The 25,411-nt window shown below is 49.0% G+C and overlaps 1 protein-coding gene, 1 non-coding gene and 1 pseudogene across 3 annotated transcripts in view; 2 read left to right on the top strand and 1 right to left on the bottom strand.

The window, feature by feature from the left end:
* Positions 1-25,411, top strand: part of LOC126517943 (uncharacterized) — a 162,307-nt gene that overhangs the window by 83,366 nt on the left and 53,530 nt on the right. The window contains exon 3 of one of the 2 annotated variants that reach the window (XM_055064436.2): positions 9,578-9,625. The exons of the other annotated variant lie outside the window; for it this stretch is intronic. Coding sequence (XP_054920411.1) covers positions 9,578-9,625 — 48 coding nt within the window. The remainder of the gene's footprint in view (positions 1-9,577; positions 9,626-25,411) is intronic. 2 annotated transcript variants of the gene reach the window in all.
* Positions 4,912-5,074, top strand: LOC126518443 (U2 spliceosomal RNA; annotated as a pseudogene).
* On the bottom strand, positions 19,065-19,139 carry TRNAS-GGA (transfer RNA serine (anticodon GGA)). Its single transcript has one exon. It is a non-coding gene; the product is annotated as a tRNA-Ser (tRNA).

The following is a 25,411-nucleotide window of genomic DNA, read 5'->3' as shown; positions in this document are numbered from 1 at the left end:
GGTGTACTCAGCGTGCAATTTCCCGCTGCTTCTTTTTTGTAATCCAGTGTATTAATTCATAACGTAAACATGACCATATGCCATGATATTTTTAATGCGTTTCTTACCGCTCCCTTTCAACTCCAGTAAACTTGCCAGTATCTATAGCATCGGCAGGTTCATAGACCGAACCGTCATCGCATTAGTCGGGCAGCGGACTCGGGCGAGCGTCTCAGTGCGCGTTTTCCGAACATCGCAGACCCTGCGCCGTAGCAGAAATTTTCCTCGCGGCTGTGCTTGCTGCATACCCGAGTTGTAGCCGATGACTGTTTGCAGGTTTTATGTTTCGCGAGCCAAGCTTCACGCAGCTTCTTGTTCTGCGGCTACGTGTGAATAAGGCTGAAACCGAGCTCCGTTGCGTACGTCAGGCACTGCGGCACCGAGCAGTAGCCTACCATGTTGCGCGCCTTAAAAGGCAGCCACTACCTATTGTAGTGCTTTCAAGCGTTGTAAAGGAAGCACTCAAAGCGGGAAAATCGCGCCACTAAATGAGGACCGCAGTGTACGAGGTTATTTAAAGCTCGCTTCGGTGCTCCCGAAGCAGCCGACGCGGCCGCTATGTCCACGTGATCCCTAATAGCACGTCACGGCGACTGTGGCGCCAGCTTTTCCAGTGGTGGAGCTCGAGGCCAATGCGTTCAGTACCTTGCGATGTTCGACTCAATTCACGGCCTGCACGGCCCGTGAAGGGCGTGCAGTATATTTAAATAAAAATAAATTCAAAAGGTTATTAGCGTTTTTAAAGATCCTGTCTTGCACTGTATTCCCGCTAGTTCCATTCATATGCTTTCTGATATCTGTTACTGTACCAGCTTTATGGGGCTGCACTTTATGGACCATCTTTCGCTCTTCGCGGATTTTTTACTCTCACTTTTCTCAAGCAATGGAGTCTTGCTCAAATGTTGCCCACAAGTAAACATGGTGGCGGGTACGTATCGGAAACAGTGCGGGGTAATAATTTCGCGTATAGTTCGCAACGCGATCTTTAGTCCGGTATTTTTTTTTATTTCAGAGCTGTGCGTGTGTTAATTATGGTTCAGTCAGGCAGCTTGCGCAGTCTAGATCAATATTTTACTGGTCTGACGTCAGTTGCGTCTCATTCTAAAGCGGGTCCATTGTGCTTGACGAGTTTCTGTTCGCCGTACGCGTCACCAGCGCTTGCATCCAAGTTCTTGGTGTTGAATTTTCCTTGGGAGCCTTAAGGCCGACCTTGTTTCAGTCCCAAATTGATATAAAAAATAAACGCGAAGTCGCAATCTTAGCCATTCGTGATGACATAACCATTCGCAGTCCTACCTTAGTAAATGAATTCAAGTTCGAAGCTCCTCAAAGATGTCAATATTATTGCTCAGCTTATCACGTGACAGCTCGCTCACTTCCGGCGGGCCGCGCTTCTAGCATATATTGGCGTGGATTCATTGCTTTTGCCTGTCTTCGTTCCCTGCGCTGTCTTACCGTCTAAAGCTTCCACGTGCGCGTGGTGGCACTGCATGTTCGTCCGTCTCAGTCAGTTGAAAGCCCGCACTGTCCAAACGAATTAACGCATAACGAGCCCGCGTCGTCGACCGAGCAAGGCGTCAGGGCTGCACGCCCTAACGCCCGGTGACATGACGGGAGCTGTGAGAACAAAAGGCTCGTAGAACAGAGCTCAGCAAGCTTTTCAAACACTCCTCCGACCGGCGCAGCCGTACTTCTCCGAGCGAAGCTTCAGACAACCACGGTGCTCGCTTCCTCCATCACGTGCTCGTGGACCTTCTATAAGCGGCGAATTCGGCCACCTGAATCGGTTTCTTTCTTTTTTTTTTCACTTTCCCGCCAATTCGTCGTTCCCGACAGCAGCGAGGGTTCAATTAGCGTTATCCATCTCTCGCGCGTTCTCAGAACGAACAATGAACGACGCCGCGATGGTGAAGTAGCCATGAAAAAAAAAAAAAAGAGACATCTCCGTACATAGCTGAAGCTCGACGCTTTTTCACGCTCATTTACTGCTTTCTCGTTCCCTCGGCTTGCTCCCTGTAGGTATTCTCTTGCTCTTTTTTTTTTCGGACTTAAGATTCTAGAAGTGCTTGGTTGAAGTGGAGGCGAGATGTGTGCGCGTGGGAGAGATGTAAGAGTGAGAGGGTGCGCGCGGGGAGGCAGGTCGCCTAAGAAATATGGTGCGCCTTTTTCGCCGCGATGAAAAGCGAATTAGAATAGACGCGGCTACTGTACTTTTTCTCTGCATCCCTCTCGACCCTATCGCTACTCTCATTCCGTTACGTCTCTGTTTTGTACGTTTTCAGCTTCACCAATCCGCTTATTTGCCTTTCGTTATTGCCGGAACACTTTCTTTTCTCCCCCCCCCCCCCCCCTAAAAAAAAAAAAAGGCGGGTGATCGCGCACCATCTCTTAGACGCCGGCACCTCTGCTTGCCCGCTATATGCGATATAGTGTTGTTCACGATGGATAGAAGGGGAGCGCGTTGCTCGGGTAAGCTCTGCTCGTTCGTATTTTTTTAAGTCTTACCCATTTGTCTATTTCTCTGCTTAGCTCCATCGCCGCGCAGCTGTACGCAGTTTTGTCGGGGTTCGAAAGGTTGCAAAGACGGAAGCGTTGAACAACGGAGAAGGGTTTCGGCGGTGGGAGGGCGAAAAAAACAAAACGGCGTGAGCTGATGGGATGATGAGGACCGAAGTGCCTACCTCCTTCCTTTCGCGTGCAGGCGGTCGAGAAAGGGGTTGCTTCGAGAGGGGGTCGCCGGCGTTCATCAGCAGTCCATTTATTTCCAAACGAGCGCTCCCGATTTCACCCGAAAGCTCTGCTTACGTTATGCCCTCTTAGCGTATCTTTTTGTGGGCTCTTTTGTATTTTTTAATTCTGTGTTTGGTTTTCTTATCCAGCCCGTATTTATAAGGCGTGTGTGTGAGGTTGCTTCCATGGCAGCGTAGGAAAGAAAGAACCATGGGCTAATAGAGCAACGAATCGTGGCTTCTCCCGGTAGCGGGTGGCGACAACTTTGCAGGATTCCGTGTCCCTGGGTGAGCGGTGCATTTTTGACAGCTGCGAACATCGTTTGTCACTGGGTCGCCACTATTCTTTCGCGTTAAAGGGGCGGAAGAAATAAGGGGAAGAAACGTGAAGCTTTCATAATGGAACCGCTGGCAGATCCTTGACGGCAGCGCATCGGTTGACAATAATGCGAAATAGGTAAGCCTTGATACGCGCTGTACCGCCTTCGTCTCCTTGGATACTACGAAGGAAAAAAAAAATCAGCAGGTCCAGGCAAACTATCAGTACTGCGAACAGCCTCAGCTGAAAAGCGCACTTCTAAAGACCCGCAAAAGAGATTTCCAAGCGCAACGGTTACCTGATGCTAAAGCTTTTAGAGAGTTAACTAATGTTTGCAGAAGTTTGCGTGAGTACCGTTGGTGACTTTGAGAAGGTTCCCACTGTATACAGCGGCGTCCTTCAAATCTACAGCGATTGGTTGCTACGTTGGGGAGTTAGGTTTGGATTTTACCGCACAAGTCGTAGGGTACACAAGGTATATTCGTTTCCTTCCAAGTTTCGTTTCGATACGTTCTCTCGTCGGCCTGTGGCAGTCGTTCAAAAAAAGAAAATGCTGGCCACCTGCGTGTTGCGTGGCATGCTGGCCATGTCTGCTGCACGAATGTGGATGCGTTGTCAACATCTCACGCAACCACCGGTGCACGTCCCACATGCCACAACAGGTGTGACGCAGGATATGAACTGAAGTATACGGTAGCTAGCTGGGCGAGCCGGTGCATCTGCATTATTAATTACTGCGCGAACAGATCAAACACGGACAAAGAGAGCCGTTCCACAAGCGCTGACTCACGATTAAAAAAAGTTTATTGCTTACAAACAATCATATAAATAGAAAAACTCGCGCATACGCACATCTGCGCACCGTACATTCCCTCAACCAAAGAGCGAAACAAGACTGAAGAGCAGTAGCACAAGATAGCGGGGTATTTTAACGGTAACGGTTAGATATATCTAAAAAATTCAATGCCATTCCACTCTGTGAAAGTGGATGACAGGCGAAGCGGTGTATGTGGACTCCTTAACGGCGAACTGTCCATTGCCGTGCGTCTGACGCCGTATGGACATAAATGGAAGGCAAGGTGCGACTAGTCGCTCCTCCACGACGTTGAGCCTCGGAAGATGATCAGGCACCAGGGGGCATACATAACCATGTATTGAAGTTAAGTGTTTGACGGAAGCCTGTCTGGTCGGGATGAAACATGGTGAAAATGTAGACGAAACCCGGGGTGCTGAGCCGACCAAAGTAAAATTTTAAAAGAAAAGAAGACGTTTCGGCTCCCACACGGCAGCCTTGTTCACAGGTAAATGAGTGATTTTTACCTGCGAACAAGGCTCTCGTGTGGGAGCCGAAACGTCTTCCTTTTCTTTAAAAAAAATTTACTTTGGTCGGCGTAGTGCCCCAGGTTTTGTATATACCTTTTCACCATACCCATGTATTGTTGCAAAACGTTGCACGGCGCCTTTTACTAACGAATCCCGGCGCGTAGAACAGACACGCACGTCACCGCACTCTGAGTACACACACTGCTTCACCGTAGCCGAGGCGATCATGCGTTGGTCGACGTCCCGCAGTGCAGTAATGGTTGTGAGGTCACTCTAAAACCAAAAGCGGTCACACACAACACAGGCCACACCAAATTGGGTCTCCACAAACTCCCTCTTAAACGTGGCCGTTGCTCCGGTGAAACGTTCCAAGTTTGCGGGATCGGGGCCACATGGACGGTTCGCATTTCTTTCCCCCTCGCAGTCCTGGCGGGCAGCATGCTCACGCTTGGCCCCCGCGGCCCGCTCATCATCTGTGGTCCTCTTCCGCCGCAGCGCCTATTCTCTTTTCTGTTCACGCCGTCGTTCATGGTATGGGAACGCCGTATTTGGACCCAAGATATTAAACTTATTCTTTTCAACTTGGCGGAGTGCTTGAAGCCTGCTTCACCACCGCCGCGGGTCGGCTCGGTATTGCACTATCTTCGGGATCGGCCCACGGTTTCTTGGTCTACGGACATCGATCCTCTGGAAACTAGCCATGTAGAGCTTCGCTGTAAAAACTTTGTTTCTTTGTTGTGTAGCGTGAATGACGCTTGGCTCATTTCAGAGGCCTACCTAATCAAGAAATGTGGTGACAGGTTCGTCACGCAGGCGTTTCCCTTTATTTTGGTTGAGGGAATGTGTGGTGCGCGGGTGTACGCATGCGGTGAGCTTTTCTATTTATGCGATTGTTTGTGAGCAATAAATATTTAGTCGTGGTTCAGCGTTCGTGTTAAGCCTATCTTCTTTGTCCGCGTTTGATTTGTTCGCGCTGTATGTAATAATGAAGCAGGATATGACGGGACAGGTGCACGCGGAAACTCCACATAACAGGTAATGGTGTGAAACACAGTAGGTTGCATCCATTCACGTTACTTGACTGTCCCTTGTTCGTCTCGTATGCCCTTGTGCGCCTTCGTGGTCTTTACTAAATTAGGCAAATTGTGGAAAAACTTAATTTGACTAGATCTTATTTTACGCGAGGTATATAGGCTTGGCGCTGCGGCTACGCTGGTGCACCGCAAGCCGTTGTCAGAATTTACGAGTAAAAGTAACGGCTGCGCGTTTTCGAGATCGTGAAGTTGCCCGATCGGAGTTTGTACGCTATGTAAATTCACTAGACATACCGGTGGTCTAGCCGAAGCACGTGACTAACTGGCACTGGAAAGCCCACGCAGATCGGTCCGTAACTCATTTGCAATAGAGGCGGGCTTTCAGCTGTTAAAGATACAGTGCCTTAGAAGTCTGCGAAAATAGTTTGTTGCTCTTTTATCACAGTACTTTCAAACTATAGTTGCAAGCCGTCATTCAGATCGTGCGCTGTGGTTAGCGCGGTGTCTGCTCTAAACTAGCGATCAAACTCACGCCAGTGAGAACTAGGACCGCATAGTGTAGGCAAATGGCGATGCTGTTTAATAGGCTTCGCTTGGCTTGGCGTACAAAAGTGGCTTTCAAATCTGCTGTTGCTTCTGCAAGTGGCAGTCTGGATTCTGACATCGCTTGCCAGAGCTTTGCAGTAACTCGCAGCTCATTTTCAGGAGCCATAGTCAATCTCGAGCTGCTATCTTCGCTAACGATATTTCAGCACGCAGTCCTCAATCCGCTTCGTTCACCTCAGTTTGCGTGATAGCGCGCATCATTACTAATTCCTGCGTTCTAGGCGGTACGATTTCGTTGGCGTCATTTCAGTATGGCGGACTGGTTGGATAATGGCGCCTATTGCTACCGAATGTAAATTATGAAAGCTTCGGTCTCCTAAAGACAAAAAAGGCAGTTCCCATCGTACTCTTGTGTTTCATATAACATTCGCCGCGGTGAATCAGCTATGCTGCCTTGTTGCTGTTTAATTCGTGGCCGCAAGATCGATAGCTGCTTGTTTTTGTATTTCTCCCGAAAGCAAATCACTACAATGCTCTACCTTGCGTATGTGTTCCATACCGCGCATGGTCAAAATTATTTAGGATTTGTTTACTACGGCGTCTGTCGCGGTCATTGCAGCTTTATGACAATAGCATGCTAATTGTACTTCCTTCCACTACGCTAAACCGCGACCTATAGTCGACAGCAGCCTAGTAATGCAGTGGCACACGTATACCGCTGTCCAACTTAAAGGGAAATTGTTGAGATGCGTCAGCCGATTACGTTAGCTCATTTCTGTGACGCTAAACGCTTTCTATATTCTTGCGGCTTTGAGACGGCTGATTTCACCCTCCCAAATCCTATGTGCAACTTGCGTTAGGACGTTGAAACTCAGCTGATCGTCTTGGAACGTTCTACGAGAGATCGTGATACCAATATTCATGCATAAGTAATACTTTTATCTGGAAGCAGCGAGCCTTTATTTTTTCAATTAGCCAGCCATTTAATTTAGCAGAAGTATGTCACTTCAGCTGTGAGCAAACTCTACCTGGTGCGGCTTTCTTTAAGAGGTTATTCGCGGCAAGCATTGGCTTCACCTCTTTTTGGAACACTATGTTTCAGAGAGCGGAATCGTGGAAGGAAGGTGCACTACGGTTAAGTAGACAGAGCTTGTACGTAATGTTTAGGTTGTCAACGAGCATAATGTCGTTCCGTCATCGTGTTTACTGGACAGATCATCTTTCATTGCTGTGTCCGTTCCGCAGCAAATCATAGTTAACAAAAGACCAATACGTAGTGAGCAATTTTACTCAGACGATCGCAGATATAAATTATGCCGAAGTGATCATCACAACTGAAGTATAACCTCTCAATCTACGTTTCATGATGAAAAAAAAAACGCCGGCTTAGATTGCACAGCGTGGTCGGCTTTCATGTTACACCACACCGCAATACGGCTAGCGAGTTTCAGAGAAAGGCAACTATACGCTGCACTTTGGGTCCGGAATTTAAGATACGAAAGCGTTGCGTGGGAGTCTATAACTTCAAGTTGTAGCACCGGATTTTCCGGGACTCAAGTCGGGTTTTTCCCCCCCAATTTTTTTTCCTTGGTGCGTCTTATACAATAGTGCGACTTCAACATGCATAAAAGTGTGCGCGCTGGTATGAACAATATGAGTGTTTCTTTTTTTCCTGGAGCACGCCTCGCCGCAGAAACAATGCAAGCGACTTACCTAGAGCTTCTCTAAAAGTTATCCAGAGGCCGACGACGGTGACCCGCAGACTTTGCCGGCTGAAGCAGCTGAACTTTTCGGCTGTGGTGGAGGACGAGACGAATTCGATAGCTTTGAGTGTAATACAACACATTATGGTTTTCTGAAGAGGAGTGTTGGTTCAAGCTTCTTTCTGCTGGAATATGCGGCTAGCGAAAAATGTCGCTTACGGAAAATTTAGTACCCTGATATGGTTAAGCACGGCATGTGGCGATGAGTGTACAAGCGTGCATAATCGCGTTTCGTCCTGCCGACCGAGTTAAAACGGGCGCTTATTTTACACCGGCGCGGCTTATAAAGGATGTTTATTTTTATCGAAACTCGTGAAAAGTAGGAGGTGCAACTCTTAATCCGGGAAATACGGCATACGAAGTTCTAGCGACTTTTCTATACGAAGTATTGACACGTTTTATGAACTGGTTTTGCAAACGCTGGCGCTTCCAGTTGAGCTCTTTTGTACACCTTTCTGCAGCCATATTTGCGTTGTATTGCGAAATAATCTTCAGAATGATCTCACACGAATCGTAGTTGCATGAGTCGTGATTTAGAAGCTGAAGTGTTGTTGACATGCTCGACTGTATTAGCCTTGACTCATGCTATATTGTAATCTACCTAAGGCACCGGCCTCTTATCGTCTCACTTAACAGGCGAAGTTTTGAATACCACTTTAACGGAACACCAAATTAAAACCACCTGTAAATATCGTTATGAGAAGCTAATTTTTGTTCCAACAGTACTGCAAGTAAACTCTGATGCGAAGACTAATGAGGTCGACAAATCAGAAGAGTCAGTTTTGAAAGCAATTAGTCTTCAACCATCGCGAGCGCTTGTCACAAAGAATGTACCCGAGGTATTTATTACTCGCTATCGTAGTGTTCTCGCGCATTGTTATCAGTTACTACAGTGCAAAATAAATACTGGGAAAGCTACTCCTAGTCACGGCTGATGAAGAAGGTCGCCTCGCTTCGCGAGAATCTAGACGAAATGACAGTGCGTAGCGACGGGTCCTTGCAGTGCAGTCGGTTGCGTTGCATCGATGCAACGTGGGCGCCTGCTGAAGGATCGAGAAGAAAGGGATATCCCATTGCGCAGGCCATTTGCACTCTCGCGCGCGCAAGGCATGTACACGATCTTCCGAAAGGTCATTTGCGGGCCTTCTTTCCACGACTGATTCCACAGACGCGTGACACATTGCAGCTGCCATCTAGACTGTGTCGGGAACGTAAAATGTTTACTAGAAGCTTTACGTGCGCGATATTGATGAAATTCCTTTAATCGCTTTACTCGGATTCTCGGATGCTACGATGACCTCAGTGCGGGCGTGCCTAGAGAACGCTGCACTAATGAGCAGCGCTGAGCCTCTAGGTAGCGAGAACGGGGTGAATCGTCATGTGTAGGTGCCGACGCACTCAGTGCGCGAGCGGTGTGTTAAAGAAATACGCCTCGGGCGGGACCCTAGAAGCAGTTATTAAGGATGGTACGCAGTGGCTAAAACGAGATTTGGGGAAGGTGGTGAGAAACCGGGCACATGTAGCTAGTTTGATAATTTGTGTGAGATACAAGATAAGGTTGGGGACCTGTGCGTGCCGCGCGATGCGAGCGCGAGATTCTAGATACGTAGATATTATTTTTGTTCGGTGTAATCAGTTATGCGGGAGGCCAAGTCACGCGAAACGGCGTCGGACGCGTTTACGCACTTAACGGAGCGTGCGCTGTGAACGCCATAGTTTCAAACCCCACGGTGTCGCGATTCGGCGTGTAGCCTAAGTTGATCGCCAGTCTTCCATGTGCTAACCAAACCTTCCTGTTTTGTTTCTTCTCTGCTTGTCTTCTAGGTACGTACATGAGCGACGTTCATTTGCCGTTTAACTCCTTACCCTTTGGTGAGAAGGACGACATCTCTCTATCTCTCTCTATATCTGCATATCGCTCGGTAGCACCCCCCGTAGCAGTCACGTGGTCACCGCATGCGCCTGCCTCAAATGCACCACATAGCCCGCACCTCATGCCCACTCCACGTATGCTGCTGCTGCTGCTTCTTACCGCAAGCAATGTTGCCCGCCGATGAAAAAAAAAAGCGACAGAATCTATGTACGCAGTTGTGCCATAGCTTGCATTGTCGGTAAACACGGCGCTGAACAAACGCACACACCTCACGCATGTCGTGGCTCGTCGCACAGGGTTGGCTATTGTACGCTCATAGCGCTTGAAATTTTGATTAGCGCATCGAAGTGCCGTTTATATATCCTGATGTTGTAAAAGCCAGGAGTATGAGAAATGTTGTCGATTTCTGTTCCAGTGAAGAGCTGGAGCCGGTCCATTTGAAGTGCTACGTGTGACATCATCGTTTGTAACGGAACTGAGTTACTCCATTGGGTGACATACTGTCTTCTGACCCTTGGTAGTGTTCCATGAACGCCGTCATTCTGCGCGGCCGCTTTCCTTTTGTACGTGTATGTTTGAGGGCAAGAAAGGAAAATAAGAAACGTGATAGCAACTTGAGCTGCGTACTGGCGCCGCTTGCGTGGCATCACGGCCTGAGCTATTTGCGGCATTATTTTGCTCTGCCAAGTGTTTAATTCCAATCACCTTCGATCTGTGCTGACTAACTACAGCTGCAAAGGCGCCTTCATCCCATAAGTAAACGTTCGTGTCCTAATAAGCCATTTACTAATTAACTCTCAAATATTCCGCGCCATAATGACGCAGTGACTTCGTTCGGCGTAAATGTCGCGCTCTATTGTTCGTTACGGGGCTCTTTAACACATGGCAACGTGAGATTGTCAACGATGACAACGTAAGCCGTGCCAGAATCGCCATTTTTTCATGGTGGTGAAGAATTGCGTTTCTCCATCACAACGCAGAGCACTGCGGCGGAGCACGCTCTACAGAAAACGCGACGTGCGCTTTTTGCGACCACCCGGGCGCGCTTTCCGCGCCCGGAATGCTAGCCGGACCCGGGTCCGACGCGGGCGCGGGCTCTGACGGCGTCGAGCCCGGCCCCCTTCGGCAAGCTCCGCCCCGGGTCCCGCCTCGCTGAATCAATGGGGATAGTTGAAAAGTAAGGGGAAAGGATTGGGAGAGGGGGGTGAGTGAGCAGTATGCTAGCTCCGTGTGTCGGCACTGGGGAGAAGGTAGACAGCCGATTTACCGAGGAGGGCCGAACAATCCGTTCGCCAGCGGCTCACCCAGCTCTGGCCGCTCGTCCTGAGGGAGAAGCAGCAGGTTGTTGCGCGCTCCCTTCGCTATCACTCTAAGGGTGAGGTGCCACTCTCGCCTTTCGCTCTAGGGGCAGTGGCAGCTAGTGCAGGCTCACTCGCGCCGGCCATGCAAATGGGACGCCCCCTTTACAGCCGCCCGTGTTCACCCGTTCTGTTTCTCCTTCCGCCATTCCTCGCGCAGGTCAAGCAGGCTCACCCCCCTTCCCCTTTTTCTTTTCCCTTATCACTCCTCCCTTCGTTCTTTCTCCCCTCTCTCACTCTCGCTGGAAGTTCCCGTTCCTTCCTTCTTTGCCCCACCTTTTTCACCGTCGCGTCCCCCTCGTTACTTCCTTCGTTACCTCCATATCTCGGCAAGTCAGGAGCTCCCGTTTGCTCCCTTCCCTATTTCTCACCACCCTTTCCTATCGCGTCTCCTCCTCCGCTGCGTCCTGTTCGCGACGCGATGCCCTTGGGCTAGTCAGCCGCTGGCCGGCCAGGTGTTTGTGGGCGTGGGCGCTGGCTGCATAACGTTTGGTGACGCGCACGCGTACGCGTGCTCTTGTGTTGTGTCGCGGTTGCCCCGGGATACGAATTCGTCACAACTGAGCCAGAGGGAGAAATGCGGGCACGGTTCAGCTGCGGCAGGACGCAGCAGAGAGAAAGGGAGAGATTGTTGTGTGTAGTGAAAGGATGGGAAGGCAACGGTCATGTGTCGCTGGCTCAGGCCTGTGTGTTTCGCCTGGGCGTTCGCTGTTCTTTCGTTCGTCATTCTTTCTTTCGCTCGCTCAGTGAGAAACTCTGCCGATGTTTTACGTTCGCGACAGCCGCACAATGAGAAAATCATAGGAAAGCGCACATGTGAGAAGAGCAGGAGGCGGAGGAGGAAGCGGATAGACGCCGACAACTAAGAGCGGGCGCGTAAAACCATTCTTTCTGCAGTCATCCATCCCTCCTGTTTCATTTCTGTTTTTCTACTGGTATATCTCAGTAGCGCAATTGCTTAATACGCCCGTAGCTCTTCGCCTCATACTTGCGGCCTTTATTTCTCAACTTTTTCTTTTTATTGCGATGCCCACGTGAAAATCTGTATCACGGTTTGCAATCGTTTTGCGCAAATATTAAAAAAAAAGAAAGAAAGCAATAGACTCTTTGCTCAAAAACTCTCATTACCACTTTCTTTAGTTTTTGCTTCTTTACGGTAAACGAAACGGAATAAGCAGATTAATTTATGGCCTCACGCTGGCAAATTAAGAAGTCCACGAATGAGCATATTATCTGGCCAATGCACACTGAGCTGGTGGATCTTGTGGTAGAACAATGAGTTTGCCCGTTTTTGTAACCGTCATCTACGCATCCGCACTGTCTGACGCTTTCGCGTTTCGAACGACGGCCCGCGCGTTCTTTCTTTCCTTTCATTTTTATTACTCACAACCAGCTTCGGACAAACCTGCCGCGACGCGGCGGGAATGCGTCGTAGGCCCGAAAGGTGGTTGTCATGGCGACCGTCTGCCTGTGGGAGAGTGGCTCGCTGTTTAAACGAAAGCGACGGCGGCCTGTCTGCTTGCTTTGCCTCGGAAACATGTCGTTCTGCTTCGCGAGGCAAAGAAAAAAAGAAAGAGCAACGATACAAATCTGTCGTCGTACGCACCGAGCCGCGGCTTTCTCAACGCGGTACGCTACATGAGCAAACGGCGTCCTTTGTTCGCGACTGTATCGGTCGGATTTCGCTTTGCCTCAACTTCGAGCCGCGAACGTGACTTCCATGGGAAAGCGCCGTGACACCTGTGGGCTGAAACGCGCCACTCTCTTTGGACGCTTTCCTGGAATTCGGAGGCGAGGGGAACAGTTTTTGTTTTGCCCGTCTCCCGAGGCGCGAATTCTCGCCCGAGCGCGAGAACACATTTGTTTCTTTTCAGTGCTCGGTAGCGTTTGGGCGTGATAAGAGAGAGACAAAAGGGGAGGAAAGACAGGGAGGTTAGTCAGTGTAAGTACCCGCTGGCTACCCTGTGTTGGGGAAGGGAATAAAGGGAATAAAAGGAGGAAGAAGAAGAAACAACCGAGAAAAATTCACGTAATAACGCGACGCTACGCGCTACAACATTCAAAGACGGTCGCACAATTCACAGGTCCTTAAACATTTCAGCAGAGCCCTTAAGGCCTGGACAATCGCTCCTTCACAGAAGAAAAAGTTCTAGGACACTGGTCCAGACGGGTTGGTAAGGATAAAACTCCTCCTTACATGAAAGCAGTATTGCCCCGAAAAATTGGAACGGTCGTATCTCTGACGAGCTCTCCCTCCTTGTGCCATTTTGATGTAGGCTTGTTGCATGACACAGTATGGCAGAACATGTATGCTCTAAGGCGTCTCTTGTGTATGAATTCAAGAACTGTGTTGGGGTAGCGTTATCGTGTTGCTAAATATTCGAGCTGAAGTAAGTCTCTTCGTCGCTGGTAGGTCGCGGTGTTAAATCTTACGGCAAATAAATTATTTGTCGAGCAGGAGGTGCATAGTAAGAAGAGCTACTCTGACGAATGTTCGTCGTAAATTGAAATGTGATGTAGGCGCTGCATTGCAGTGTGACTCTCTGCGTTCGGTCACATTGAACAAGCAGGCGAGGCAGCAGCGTGAGGCATCTGTGACATCTGCGCATATAAATTGCCTAGGGCTCGAACTTTTTGGGCGTCAGGCGTAATTTTTGCTTTCGGTCACTAACTGTTCTATGCGAATCGATAGAGACATCCTGTCACGTGTTACACACAATACGCCATTCGTCGCCATTGGTCGTGGTCTAAGCACATTATCATGCTGGGGTAACATAGTTAAGCACACTGTCAGGCTAACGACATTGTATTTCCGCTCAGTAAAGGGTAACCGAATGACATCATCCCGTTGCAGAGTATTATGAGCCTCGCTAAAGTTAAAACTAGAAGGCAGAATCAGAGGAGACATGGGCGCAGTGATGGTAACTGAAGCATTGTTCTTTCTGGGTGTGGCGTTGCTTCAAACTCTCCTTCTTTCGTGCTCTAAATTACCAGTAGACAAAAAGCTTCCCGTTCCTACGGCCTCCTTAGTTTGTCCGAGGTCAAAAACCGTTAGTGTTTAGAAAGAGACGTGGTGTTCCATATACCAGTGCCCAAGAAAGTCAGACGCAGTGCCCACAACACGTCAAAGGCCGTGCACGACATCATATGCGTGTTTCCTCCGCACATGGCAGAAAACGGAGGACACTGCAGTAGATTGGTGCTGCCTCGCACACCTGTTCCATTGACGAAGGACACATTACAGAGAAGAGACCCTGTCGTTACGTCATCACCTCTCTCTCGTTCTCGCTTCCCCGTTATTTGACGTGACGTAGAAGGCCATGCTTATGCTGTTCTTGCCTACCTTTCCACCCTTCTTGCTATTAAGGGGCAGCTTAGGCTGAAGAACAAATGAAACGACTCTATTGAATTTGTTGCACTTAGAAAAGGTAACGGGTCACGAAATTTCAGAGCACAACTTAGATTTAACGCTTCAACTTTGCTTCATAAATGTTGGCAAATATTGATAATTAAGAAACAAAATAAGTAATCTTCAAGGTGTTAACAAGGTAACTCAACACCAAGAACAAAGAACTACATCTATAAGTTATAATGGTATTACACTTCAAGGAGATTAAAAGGGACATGTTACACGAAACAATGAAAACATATATATATATATAATGCCACGACAAACTTGGTGACATTCAAATTCAAATTGGGCACTGTGCACGCCGTACAGTGGTGTTGTTCAGCAACAACAGGCAGCGATCTTCGTGGCACGGGCAGCCAGCTGGACCCGGCTCGCATGCGCCACGGGCTACTTGAATGTCACCAAGTTTGTCGTGGCATTATATATATATATATATGCGCGCACACTCTTTGTACAAATGAAGACAGGCGCTACCTGAGACGTGAAGTCACAGGAACGACAATGCGACGTTTGAAAACCATTTGACAGGTACCTGCCGGCAGGTTTCGCGTCTGCTTCTCGTTTTTGCATTTCCTCGAAAATGCGCGCTTTATCGCCTGTTTCATCGCTTCTTTTTCCGTGTCCCGCCTCTTGTGAAATCACAGACGTCTTCCAAACAACGATCAAGTTCGCCGAAGGGCATTTTCGAGGCGTCTGTAATGGTTATGTGAACACGTTCTTGGGCTTTGAACTACAACGTCAATTTTCGCTAACTGCGTTAAAGACGGCTAAACTCGTTAACGCCAGTAAAGTAACTACCAGTATAAGTTGCGGCCGCAGTTAAGTGCAAACAAACGCACTTCGCTGAGCAGTACGGCGCCGGTCACTGTATAGTATGGCGTACGCCAAGCAAGTATGACACAGAAAAGTGGACGCGGTCGGTCTGCCACGCGGGTAAGACGAATGCAAAGCGCCGTTTCGCTCCCCGGTATTGATTGACAAGCTTTTGCCGTGAGAGGAACGCATCAGTCGCTGCTTTTCGGGGCGACCGCTCGACTGGCGCGCGGAAAGCGAGTGTCAGGTGCAAAACGGTGACGCCCATCACTCCCCTTGCTTTCATTTTTCGGCTATCTGGCGACACCCTGGTTATGAACAGCGAAGCTCATCGACGGCAGAATGCAGGCTGAAATAAATGACCCTCTTCCTCTTTGAATTTCATGCGCTCCAGACAAAGGAGACATGAACACCACGAAGTGCACTAGTTAGTTCTACGAGTGACATTTCTTTTTTCGAAGCACCTCTAGGCCGAAATGTATAGATTTTGAGAGAGAGAGAGCGAGAGAGAGAGAGCGTTAGTTGTTTTTTAATGTTTGCTTCGTTCTCGTTAACTACCTATTTGCTCTTGTTCACATTGTCACCTCCAGTTCTTTTGCACGTACAATTCATTGCCTTTGTCGTGAAAACAAATGACTGCAGTTATTCAGCGTAATCGCCCACCAGTTTCTACATAACTAAGCGCCAACTTAGAGGTAGTAGAGCGGCCACCGTGTTCACGACGGATCACATCGCGCGGCTGTGGGCTGTACGTGTTGGTGTTTGGAGAACAAACTCCATGACCCCCGTTTCCGTCTACTCTCGGCGATTTGCGCTTTCTTGCGTCGTTTACAGTGCCGGCAACGCAACGATGATGCTTCAATGTGATTAGTTGAACTCCAAAAGCACGCGCATGGCGCCCTCACATTTCGGGCATCCAGAAAAATGTTGCTTCTTGAGTCATGTCGGCGCAATGCCACCTGAACCACCACGCTTGGAATGCGTGATTTCATGGTCAAATGACGGTGTGCAATGGTTCCAGTCAAAGTTGCATCGCTTGGAAACCCGTGCTGATGTTTTAGGAAACTACCGATGATTCAAGGGCGCCTTCTTGGTAATGCGCATTTACCTGCGCATTGCATGGTTTGCCTGGAAGGCAGATGCCAGCCACTACTGCGTGAGATAAAGATACTTGGCAGGAGTGGTGATACGTTAGCAAGAGAACTTTTGGAGTCATGTCACATTAAAGAGAGAGGCACGAGTTGTATTGGTGATACAGCTGTTTTTCTGTTTGACAACGATATGCGGCTTTTATCGACGTCACTGTAATCGCTCTAGGCAACACTGATGTACGCATGCGCATTTGTTGTTTCTTCCTGCCCTGCTGTAAGAATAAAATCAGTTGAAGTTCAGCGCTCGATCTGTCGTTTTATACTCTCCCTCCTAAGTCTTTATTTTCCTTTTTGGCGCAACAATGTATTCATTAGGCGCCTTCTTCCTTACGTTGCTTTTCACGTGAACTAGTGAGGGACGCAATAAAAATGTTCATGTTCTTTAGGTTTAGATGTCTCTAAGGATTCTAGCACGAAAGATGAGAAACTCATTCCAGTTTATCCTAGCATAAAGGTGCACCGCAGTGATGAACGCCTGTAAGGCTAACAAATCTGCTAATATTAGTAACAATTTCATTACGGGGTTACTTTTGTAGAAGCCAGGTCCTTCAAACGTGACCAGGAGCTGTGCAACGCGGGGCATGCATACGTTGGCGTATGCATACGTATGTGCATGCGTTGGCTGCATACGTTGGCGCAATATTGTGCGCTTATGAACGTATGAAACATAAGCGGAGAAAACTTACAAATATATACGCTCCTCTTTTGCATTAAGATGCATGACAAAGGAAAATGCAATGTCATAATTCTTTTATTTGAATCGCCGCGGTACTTCTCCAGTTTGGGCCTCGCGTCTACTACTTGTATACACATGGGGGGGGGGGGGGGGGTAGGTTGCAGCGTGGAGGGGTTTCCGGAGTATCGCGCTCGAAGCGCCCTCTAGTGGCACCCGGCATTCTTGACAAGCTCCATACCACTCAACCAGAGCCCGAACAGAGATATATTGTATACGCATTCCTCTCTGCGACGGGCATATACGCGCGTGTTTGTCTTTACCTTAACGCGCGAGTGTACTGCGGCGTAGCCTAAGCCGTAAAGGCACCGGGATCTCTCGTTTTACTTTTTTCTTTCCTGCGAATACCAGTGCGGTGGCTGCTCGTCTAACAAGACCATCATTACGGGCTTTTCTTCTGCCTTCAGGCTACGACTGACGCGAACGCGTGCTTCGATGACGGGCGTAAGAATTCGGCTTGGATAAGCAAACAGTAAGTCAGTACAGATTGAAAGAAAGAAAATAGAGTACATTGCCCGTGGTGCGAGGCTTTCCGCGAATGCTTGTTTAGAGTCCGTGGCCGCGACTTGTCTTTTCTATGCACCCTTAGCCCACGGTTGTTTTTCGTCTGCGCACAAACTCGCGGGCCGAACGGGAGCTCATACATTGGCTGTCGAAACGCTGTTTTTCGGCATATTGAAGCAGAGAAGTGACATGCGAAAGAAAAAATACGATCACGCTTTCTACATATGTTCAGATTAGGCGCGTTCTCTTCTTTTTCTTCTTCTTTTTCGGTACTTCGCTTCACTTGTACGTTTCGCCAGTTCCTCCCACCGGGACGCTGCTTGAAGGCATTGCTCCGAGTAGCATCTCCAAGTACGTCAGATGGGCCTCAAGTAAGCGCGACAAACAACACACACACACATAAAACACAAAGACAAACGCTCACTCCCGGTAATTAAACGCGCAACGCTAACCAGGTCAAGAGCAATATGCCGGAATTCATATAGCTTTCATTTCGTAATTCTTGGGATTAGCCCAGAGTCTCTGATAATGTTATTTACAATATCACGAGTGGTCGCTAGCTCTTCTCAGGAGCCGCGTAGGCGTGCGAAGTACTTTGTGAATACAGGTCAGATTCATACCCCGGAAGAACAGAGATTTTCGAGTGTTTCTTGTCCCTTTGTCGGGACACTTGACATAATTACTACATGCACACTAAACCTTAGCTTCACGTTCTGATGCCAAAGAAAGAGGCAGTACAATAATGAAGGGAAATGCTACAACGGAGTAGAATTAGAAATACTACACTTGCTTTAGCGATGGGAAAGGTTGTTAGAAAGTACGCTGTCGTACCTTCGAATTTCTTCTTTAGAAACCAAGCGTAGGCTACGCTGTGAACTTTGCTGAATAACTAAGATATGTCATCAACGTATGGCGTACGTGAGAAGCTTAATACTTGGCAGAAAGTAATCAAATATCCGAAACAAATGTCACGTAAACGTTCACGTGCGTTTGTATGTGGAAGGCGCTGAATGGACAACTGAACTAACCGACTGAAATTCTGGTGCTGTAGGGACCTTGGTAGGGTAGAGCAATGGATCTGAGACACAGCATCTATGTTCAGGCTGTGTCGGGTGAGGTCAGCGATATCGGTAATTTTGAAAGATTACTGCAGCGATAGGGTATAAGCCTACGTTTTTTGTGTATCCGAATGGAATCGAGTTTTTCAAATAGAATCGAGTTTAGCACTCGTCCAATTTCTTAATGTTGCTACTTACTGTGAAGAGACTGTGTGAGCAAGAGGCAGCACATACCTGAATCGACAGAATTTCGACTTAGCAGATCTATTTGACTTTTCCTGACAGAACGCAGCACAAGCTATTGCAATGAATAAAGGGAATGTCAGACATCCTTTCCTTTGTAGCAATTGCTACAAAGGAAACCCATACGGGTTCCTCGAAAGAAAAGCCTCATAGTTGAAGAAAAATTCGTCCTGGTCCGGGACTCGAACCCGGGACCACCGCCTTTCCGGGGCAGCCGCTCTACCATCTGAGCTAACCAGGCGGCTAGCAGGTGGCAGGGCGAAGTCGAATTTGTCGACAACACGAAGCAAAGGCAAGAGTTTGACGTAGTAGTTCTGCGGAAACCCGCAAGGTGGAGAGAAGTAATGAAAAAACTTACTTCTCTCCACCTTGCGGGTTTCCGCAGAACTACTACGTCAAGCTATTGCAATGATTTAGTATAATAACGTCGATGTTGTCGCAGTTTAGCGTGAAGAAAATTGGGACTGGATTTTGCTATCTTCTATGTTAATCGAATTCTCTCCAAAACAAAATAGCATGAGAGCGTAACTCTGCAGTTATGGAAAGCGTGAAAGCACGTATGGTTAGTAAAATAAAAGATTGTTTCAACGAGGTGGTGCCTTGTGAGAATATGTTTTTAATTCCATAACTCTTGACTGCATGTATAGCAAATGAGAGGGTAAACAAGTACCCATCCACGCGAAATTCATCGAGAACTCATTTATTAGGGACACATTGGCTGGCGACTCACCTACTGCGATGCGCTCTACGCGTAGAACCTCACCTGTATTTGCGCCAATGCGCAGGCGAATCTATGTCGTCGTAGAGAATCAGCTAAAGAGAGAGAGAGAAAGAAGGACGGGTTTACGTCGTTTTTAAAGGGACATGAATGCGAGAGCGCAGGTGGTGGCGTTGTGAAGAGCCATGCCGTGAACATAGCACGTTAGGAGTCGACCGCACGCTGGTTCGTATTTTCTGAGCACGCAGTTTCTCCCGAATGGGCACTACTACTGGGTACCGGAAAAGCGAATACAGAGTAAAAAATGAAAACATACATCGGAGTCCTGGCTTTTCGCTTGGCGCTTCGCGCACGTATATACACAGAACGCGGGAGGCAAGACAAAGCATACATCTGAAGCGTACCAACCACTGAGGTTCAGAAATGGAGCGAAGCGCAGGGCAAGTATGAAGTAGTGGGGGTAGGTGGCTCCATCTGGCGCCGCCGTGCTGCCGGTTTCGGCGGCCAATTTGCCGCTAGAGAAGAAGAAGAGGGAAGCACATATGGTGGGGTACCGTGCGGAGAGAGCAAAGAAAAAGGCCTCGGCGGGAGGGTGGGGCACAGGAGCGGCCCGGGGGCCGCCTTAATAAAAGTTGATGTGATGGATGGCGCTTTGATGGACACGGCTGGCGGAGAACAGCGTGTGCTGCAAGCCAAGGGGGAAAGCAAGTCTTGGGCCAGACTAGACGCCCTGCAGTGCTTCGGCCACGTCGGCTGGTCACTCGGCGTCTCTCCGTGCGCGTCGTGGTTTTCGGGTCCCGTTCTTCTTGGTGCGAGCCGTCGACCTGTACAAAGGAAGCCAGCGTGAATTGAGGCTGGCAAGCCGGCTGGCTTGTTATTCTAGACAGGAGAGTGTCACATCAAAAGGTTCCAGATATGTCGCAGTTTTCTTTGTCTGTCTATTGCAGTCTCGAATGTAATCTTCTGCAGTTGGTGCCTCTTCTGTGTAAGAAGGCACGGTTGGTGGCATATTGTCCTGCGCTACCAAGGCAAAGTGGTCATCTACCTTCTCGTCGTTTATGACGCTGTCCCAATTAACTTGGTGGACCTCTTTTCACTGCAGCCACTTATGTATACTAGCCGCCGCTCTTGGCCGCGTCTCTGCAACGACTCAGAAGTCATTCAAATGGATGGAAGCCTGCGCGTCACGCAACTAGGGCTCTTCTTGTCGCACAAGACTATTTAAGCCGGTAGCGAGCACTAGTGGCGCCTTATTAGTTAGTCTCTATAGGTTGCGTTGCAACCTACAGTGACTAATAAGGTTTACGTGCGTCGGCGTTCACCCTGCGACGGCCCGATATCGCGGTGCAAATTAGGAACGGGTGTACGTCTCAGTGTTATATTTTACATCGTTTACAACAAAACTTATCAAATCACCTGTAACCGAGGGCATAGAATATTGAGATGTCATGAGAAGTCGCGCATGGGTCGAACACAGCGAGGTAGCGCTGCACTATGGCGCCCTGCATAACAAAGATGCGACATAATTCTACGTTCACAGTACACGTTATCGAATATGGCCTTCAATGTATTATTTGTTAAGGCCCTCTCACACTCACCCTTTTCTATGTCATACCCCGAGCCCACATTACCTTACATTATTAGCACTGTGCGAAAACGATAGGTGTACTGAATATGAATAAGCTCCCAACGCGGGTGGAGGGGGAGGTCTGTTGGCGCGTAACGAAGCATGACCTAACGGGGAGTAAATATGCGGCCGTTCCCGCTTCGCGACGCCTGAAAGGGCGAGTCGCTGGACACGACGGGTGGGAAATTACGTCTCCTTTAATGTGTGCGCTACGTCCGCGTGACCAACTAGGCCGGCGACGATTGCGTCAACACGCAGAAGATGGCTCGCTGAAAGGGGGCTGCTGTCCACTCTCAGAATGCGACGCACTGGCAGCGTAGACCGAGACGAGACAAAAAGGAGGAAGGGGGGGGGGTAGCAAAACAAGTGGGCGCATCGTCGAGTACACGCAACGTAAAGTAGCGCCTTCGCCACACCCTATAGCACAGCGTCGGTTGAACTGTCCGTTCGCTCGACACCGTGCTCTTAGGTGTCCTCGTCCTCCCTGTTCCTCTGTTGCGAGCCACCCTCGGCCCGGCAGGGAAGCGAACGCGTCAGCGGCAGCTGTGCGCCCATCTCAGTCTGTGGGTGCTGGAAGAAAGAGCCCGAGCGCCGACGACCTCCGCTGTGTCTTGGGCGGCTGCCGCCTCCCTCGCCGCACGTCAGATGTCGGTGCTTTTGCCTCTCGTTACTAGGTCTAGCACGCTCCTTCCTACAGCGACTGTTCTCTCTCTGTAATTCCTGCTCTATTTATTTTTGTGTACGCCATGGATTCTGCCTGCCCTCTGGACAACCCACCTTCGCAACGCGGTTCCGAACAAGGCAGTAGCCAAGAGCGGGATGCCTTTACAGAGATGGGAGTCGTCGAGAAAAACGCGCGCACACATAGACACACAAAGAAAAAAAAAACTGCCTATGAGAGGAACCTCTTCTCGCGCCTGGAGCTCTGAGGTCGAAAACGGGGAATGCAAAAGAAAGCAAAAACGGGTGCCCAGCAGAAGATCGCAAAATTTAGCGGGTGGGCCATGCCCCAAACTTGCAGTGGCTATACGGTCTCGCAGCGCTGCACGCAAACGGGGTTGTTTGCTGTAAAGATGCGCATCAAATAGCGAGAAACTTTAAAACTGCGGGAAGGCGGGGTGTTGCGCACGGGGCAAACCGCCGGCCTTTGATTGACAGCGTTGTGGTCGACGACATGCGATGGGGAGACCGAGAAAAAAAAAAAAAAAAGAGGAGAACGGAGTTGAACTTATTTTTTTCTTTTTTACGAGGTCGTTGGGAAGGGGCCGTTTTTCACCCGTCTCGTTTTGCGAGTTCGTTGGGCCCCTACATTGAAAAGGGTGTTGCGTACCACGCATGCATATATCGTCGCCTCAACTTTGGAGTGGTTGAGGATAAGCGGCCATCTTGCAGCAGCGTAGGTTTTTGCCTATTTCGGGAAGCCAACTTTTTGTACAGGCTGAAACATTTGAGGTCCTTGGGAGCAAATATGAATTCAAAGAAGATGAAAAAAAATTGCAGGAGTGAGGAAGGAAAACGTTCGCCGTGTACTTTTATTTTATGTTAGTTGAGCGTTGGTTGCCGTGGTGGACGAGGGATTTCATTCGAGAGAAGAGAAGCTTGTTTTCAGGTTTGCCAAGAAAAGAATGTTAAGCAATGGAGAGGGCCAGCTAGTAGCAGAGACGGCTGTCGGTCATCGTTTGGCGTACCTGTGCCACATGACGTGAACCGGCAGAGCAGGGTGCCGGTATTTGGGCTTAACACTGAATAAAGTCTAATTTTGGGTGAGAAAGGGAGAGCTAGAAGAGACGAGTGTGCCAAATCTAAGGGAAGCAAACTGGGGCACTTTGTTACCTGTGCCAGATCATGTAAGGCACATGTGTTTCTTCCATGTTCATTATTTCTTTTCCCAATGAAAAAAAAAAGATTATTTAAACAATTATTGCATACATGTGCTGATCTCAATTAAATGCATATATTCTACTCCACGAGATTTCTTCCTTTCTTTGTGTGTGTAGACGGTTGTTTGACTCTGCGCTTTTTGTATTCGCTTTGTGTCGATCGTTTGCGCAGTCCTCGTGTGTCAGCCTCTCATGCTATTGTAGCATTAGAGCTTTCCGTGTTCCTCCCAACTTCCGGCTAGCTATTTCAAGCTTCTTTTTTCTTTTCCTTCTTTTTTTCTTTGCGGGGCATGAAATGTATCAGTTGGACATCACTGTTGCTGCCCTGTTATCTGTGCTCCTTCGGAAATACCGACTTCGCACTCTTGCGCGGTTCTCGAGCTTCTTTATGGCGTTACAAGGTGCTGCGTGCGATTAGTGAATCGGACAAAGTTGAAAACGAGCAGTGATGTAACGTCCGGCTCTTGGGTTGTCCTTGTAGGGATGGGGCTCCCGATTTCTTTGTCGTCTACGAGCGCTCAAAGAAAGGCCATATGACGCTTCATTTGAGAGCACCGGGAAGGGACAACAGCTGGGGCGATCTCTTGTCCGGCGGCCTTCGCTTCGTGTCATAGGTTCTTGTCGCCTACAAGCACTTTGCGCGCGTCGGTACAGGCTCTACTTTAATATCTCGCTGTTGAGGTCGCTCAATCTCTGTCAGCCTCGACCGTTGCCGTCAGGGGCGCTGCGCGCAGGGAGTGTGCACGTTGTCACTGTGCCGCTGGTGCGGGAGCACTGCATCCTCTGAGATCCGCGGTCCGTTGTCGATGAAGAAGAAGGCCCGCTGGGCGGCTGCGAGACTGTGACCCGAGATTTCTGAAGAATAAAAAGCACGGTGGCGTGTTGAAAGCCTTCGCAGACGTGGTGGCAAATTTTAGTCAGTTCGTTCTAGCTTTCTTTTTTTCTGATAAAGTAACAAGAAGGAACAATATGCGAGCTGTTCGTGAAATAATTTAGGAAATCTAATATCTGGTGTTCAATAACTTAGATACAAGGTTATCACCTAAGTGAACGTTGAGAGCCACATGGAGGTGGCGCTGGTGCGTTTAGGGGTTTGGTGCGTTTAACGCACCAGCGCCGTAAGTGTAGCTGCCTGCATAGAGCCGCTTTATTGCAATTAGGTTCATTTTCATGTTTTGTGTTTGCTCAAGCAGCCGTGTTCTACTAGTTAAAGTCGACTATAAGGACATCAGTAAAGACATGAACGCCGGTACCCTCGTGACGCTAATGACATCACAAGGAAGACGCAATGGGCTGAACATCGCTTTCGGCGCCGTCCAGGCTGGGATGAAACGTTTCGTTGAGGGGGGTGGTGACGATGGGCACTTTATAGTTCCGTTATTATTAGGTCATTTTCAAAACTCCTTGCGAGAATCTATTCACCGAAAGGCATCGCACTTACTGTAGCGTGTCCTCAGTTTTGAAGATAAGGTGTTTGCAGGGCCCTTCGAAGATCATGCTTGTGCATTTTGGCCCGGCAACAACTAACTATTAGAACGAAGTTGGGAGTCCCTGATTACGCAGCGCAACCTCCGTAAGAGATGGAGCCGGCGTTCACCATCACTTGCCGCGGTAACCACAATGTCTTGATTAAGGCAGTTATTTATCGTTTCTCTCTCTCTCTTTTTTTTTACTTCACTAAGTACGCGTTCAAGAATGTAAGAGCAACGACTTCCTCGCGCCTAAGGAACGCAGAAGAAAAACGTGAATGCAAGAGCGTGAACAAGAAGGAGCTCTAAAGATATCAACGAATGCACTAAGAAAAATAACAAGACAGCTATAGCTTCCGGAAACGGAAGCGACGCGGGAAAACGGGACGCAGTGCGGCAGCAGCGAAAGGCTCGGTAAGCGCCCTGTTCCTGGCCTTGCCTTGATGGGAAGCTCCCGGGTCTCTGCCTAGGAGGCACAGCCTGCGCTAGACACTGCTTGCCTCGGCGAGACGCTAATTTAGGCCGACGACCTGCGCGTCGTTCCCGACCCGCCGGCACGCAGGGTCGTGTTCTCGCCGGTTGGCATATGCGACGAGACAGCCATCTCGAGCACCTCGCTTAAAGCTTGGGCGCTGTCGCGCATGCATCCCGCGATGGGCGAGAGGGCGATCATACTGGCACTGTGTAGGCGTCGTCTCTGGCATCTTGGCTGCATGGGGGAAGGGGAGGGGGGGTGCAGGGAGCTTCGGGGCCGTCGCGATTGCTGTGGTCGTAGAGCACGCGCAAACGACAGCGAGGCCGCGGAGTATGTAACGTTAG

The sequence above is a fragment of the Dermacentor andersoni genome, chromosome 11 (assembly GCF_023375885.2).
Source record: "Dermacentor andersoni chromosome 11, qqDerAnde1_hic_scaffold, whole genome shotgun sequence".
Classification (NCBI taxonomy): domain Eukaryota; kingdom Metazoa; phylum Arthropoda; class Arachnida; order Ixodida; family Ixodidae; genus Dermacentor; species Dermacentor andersoni.
Note: the sequence above shows the minus strand (reverse complement) of the source record. Positions and strands in the feature narration are given on the sequence as shown.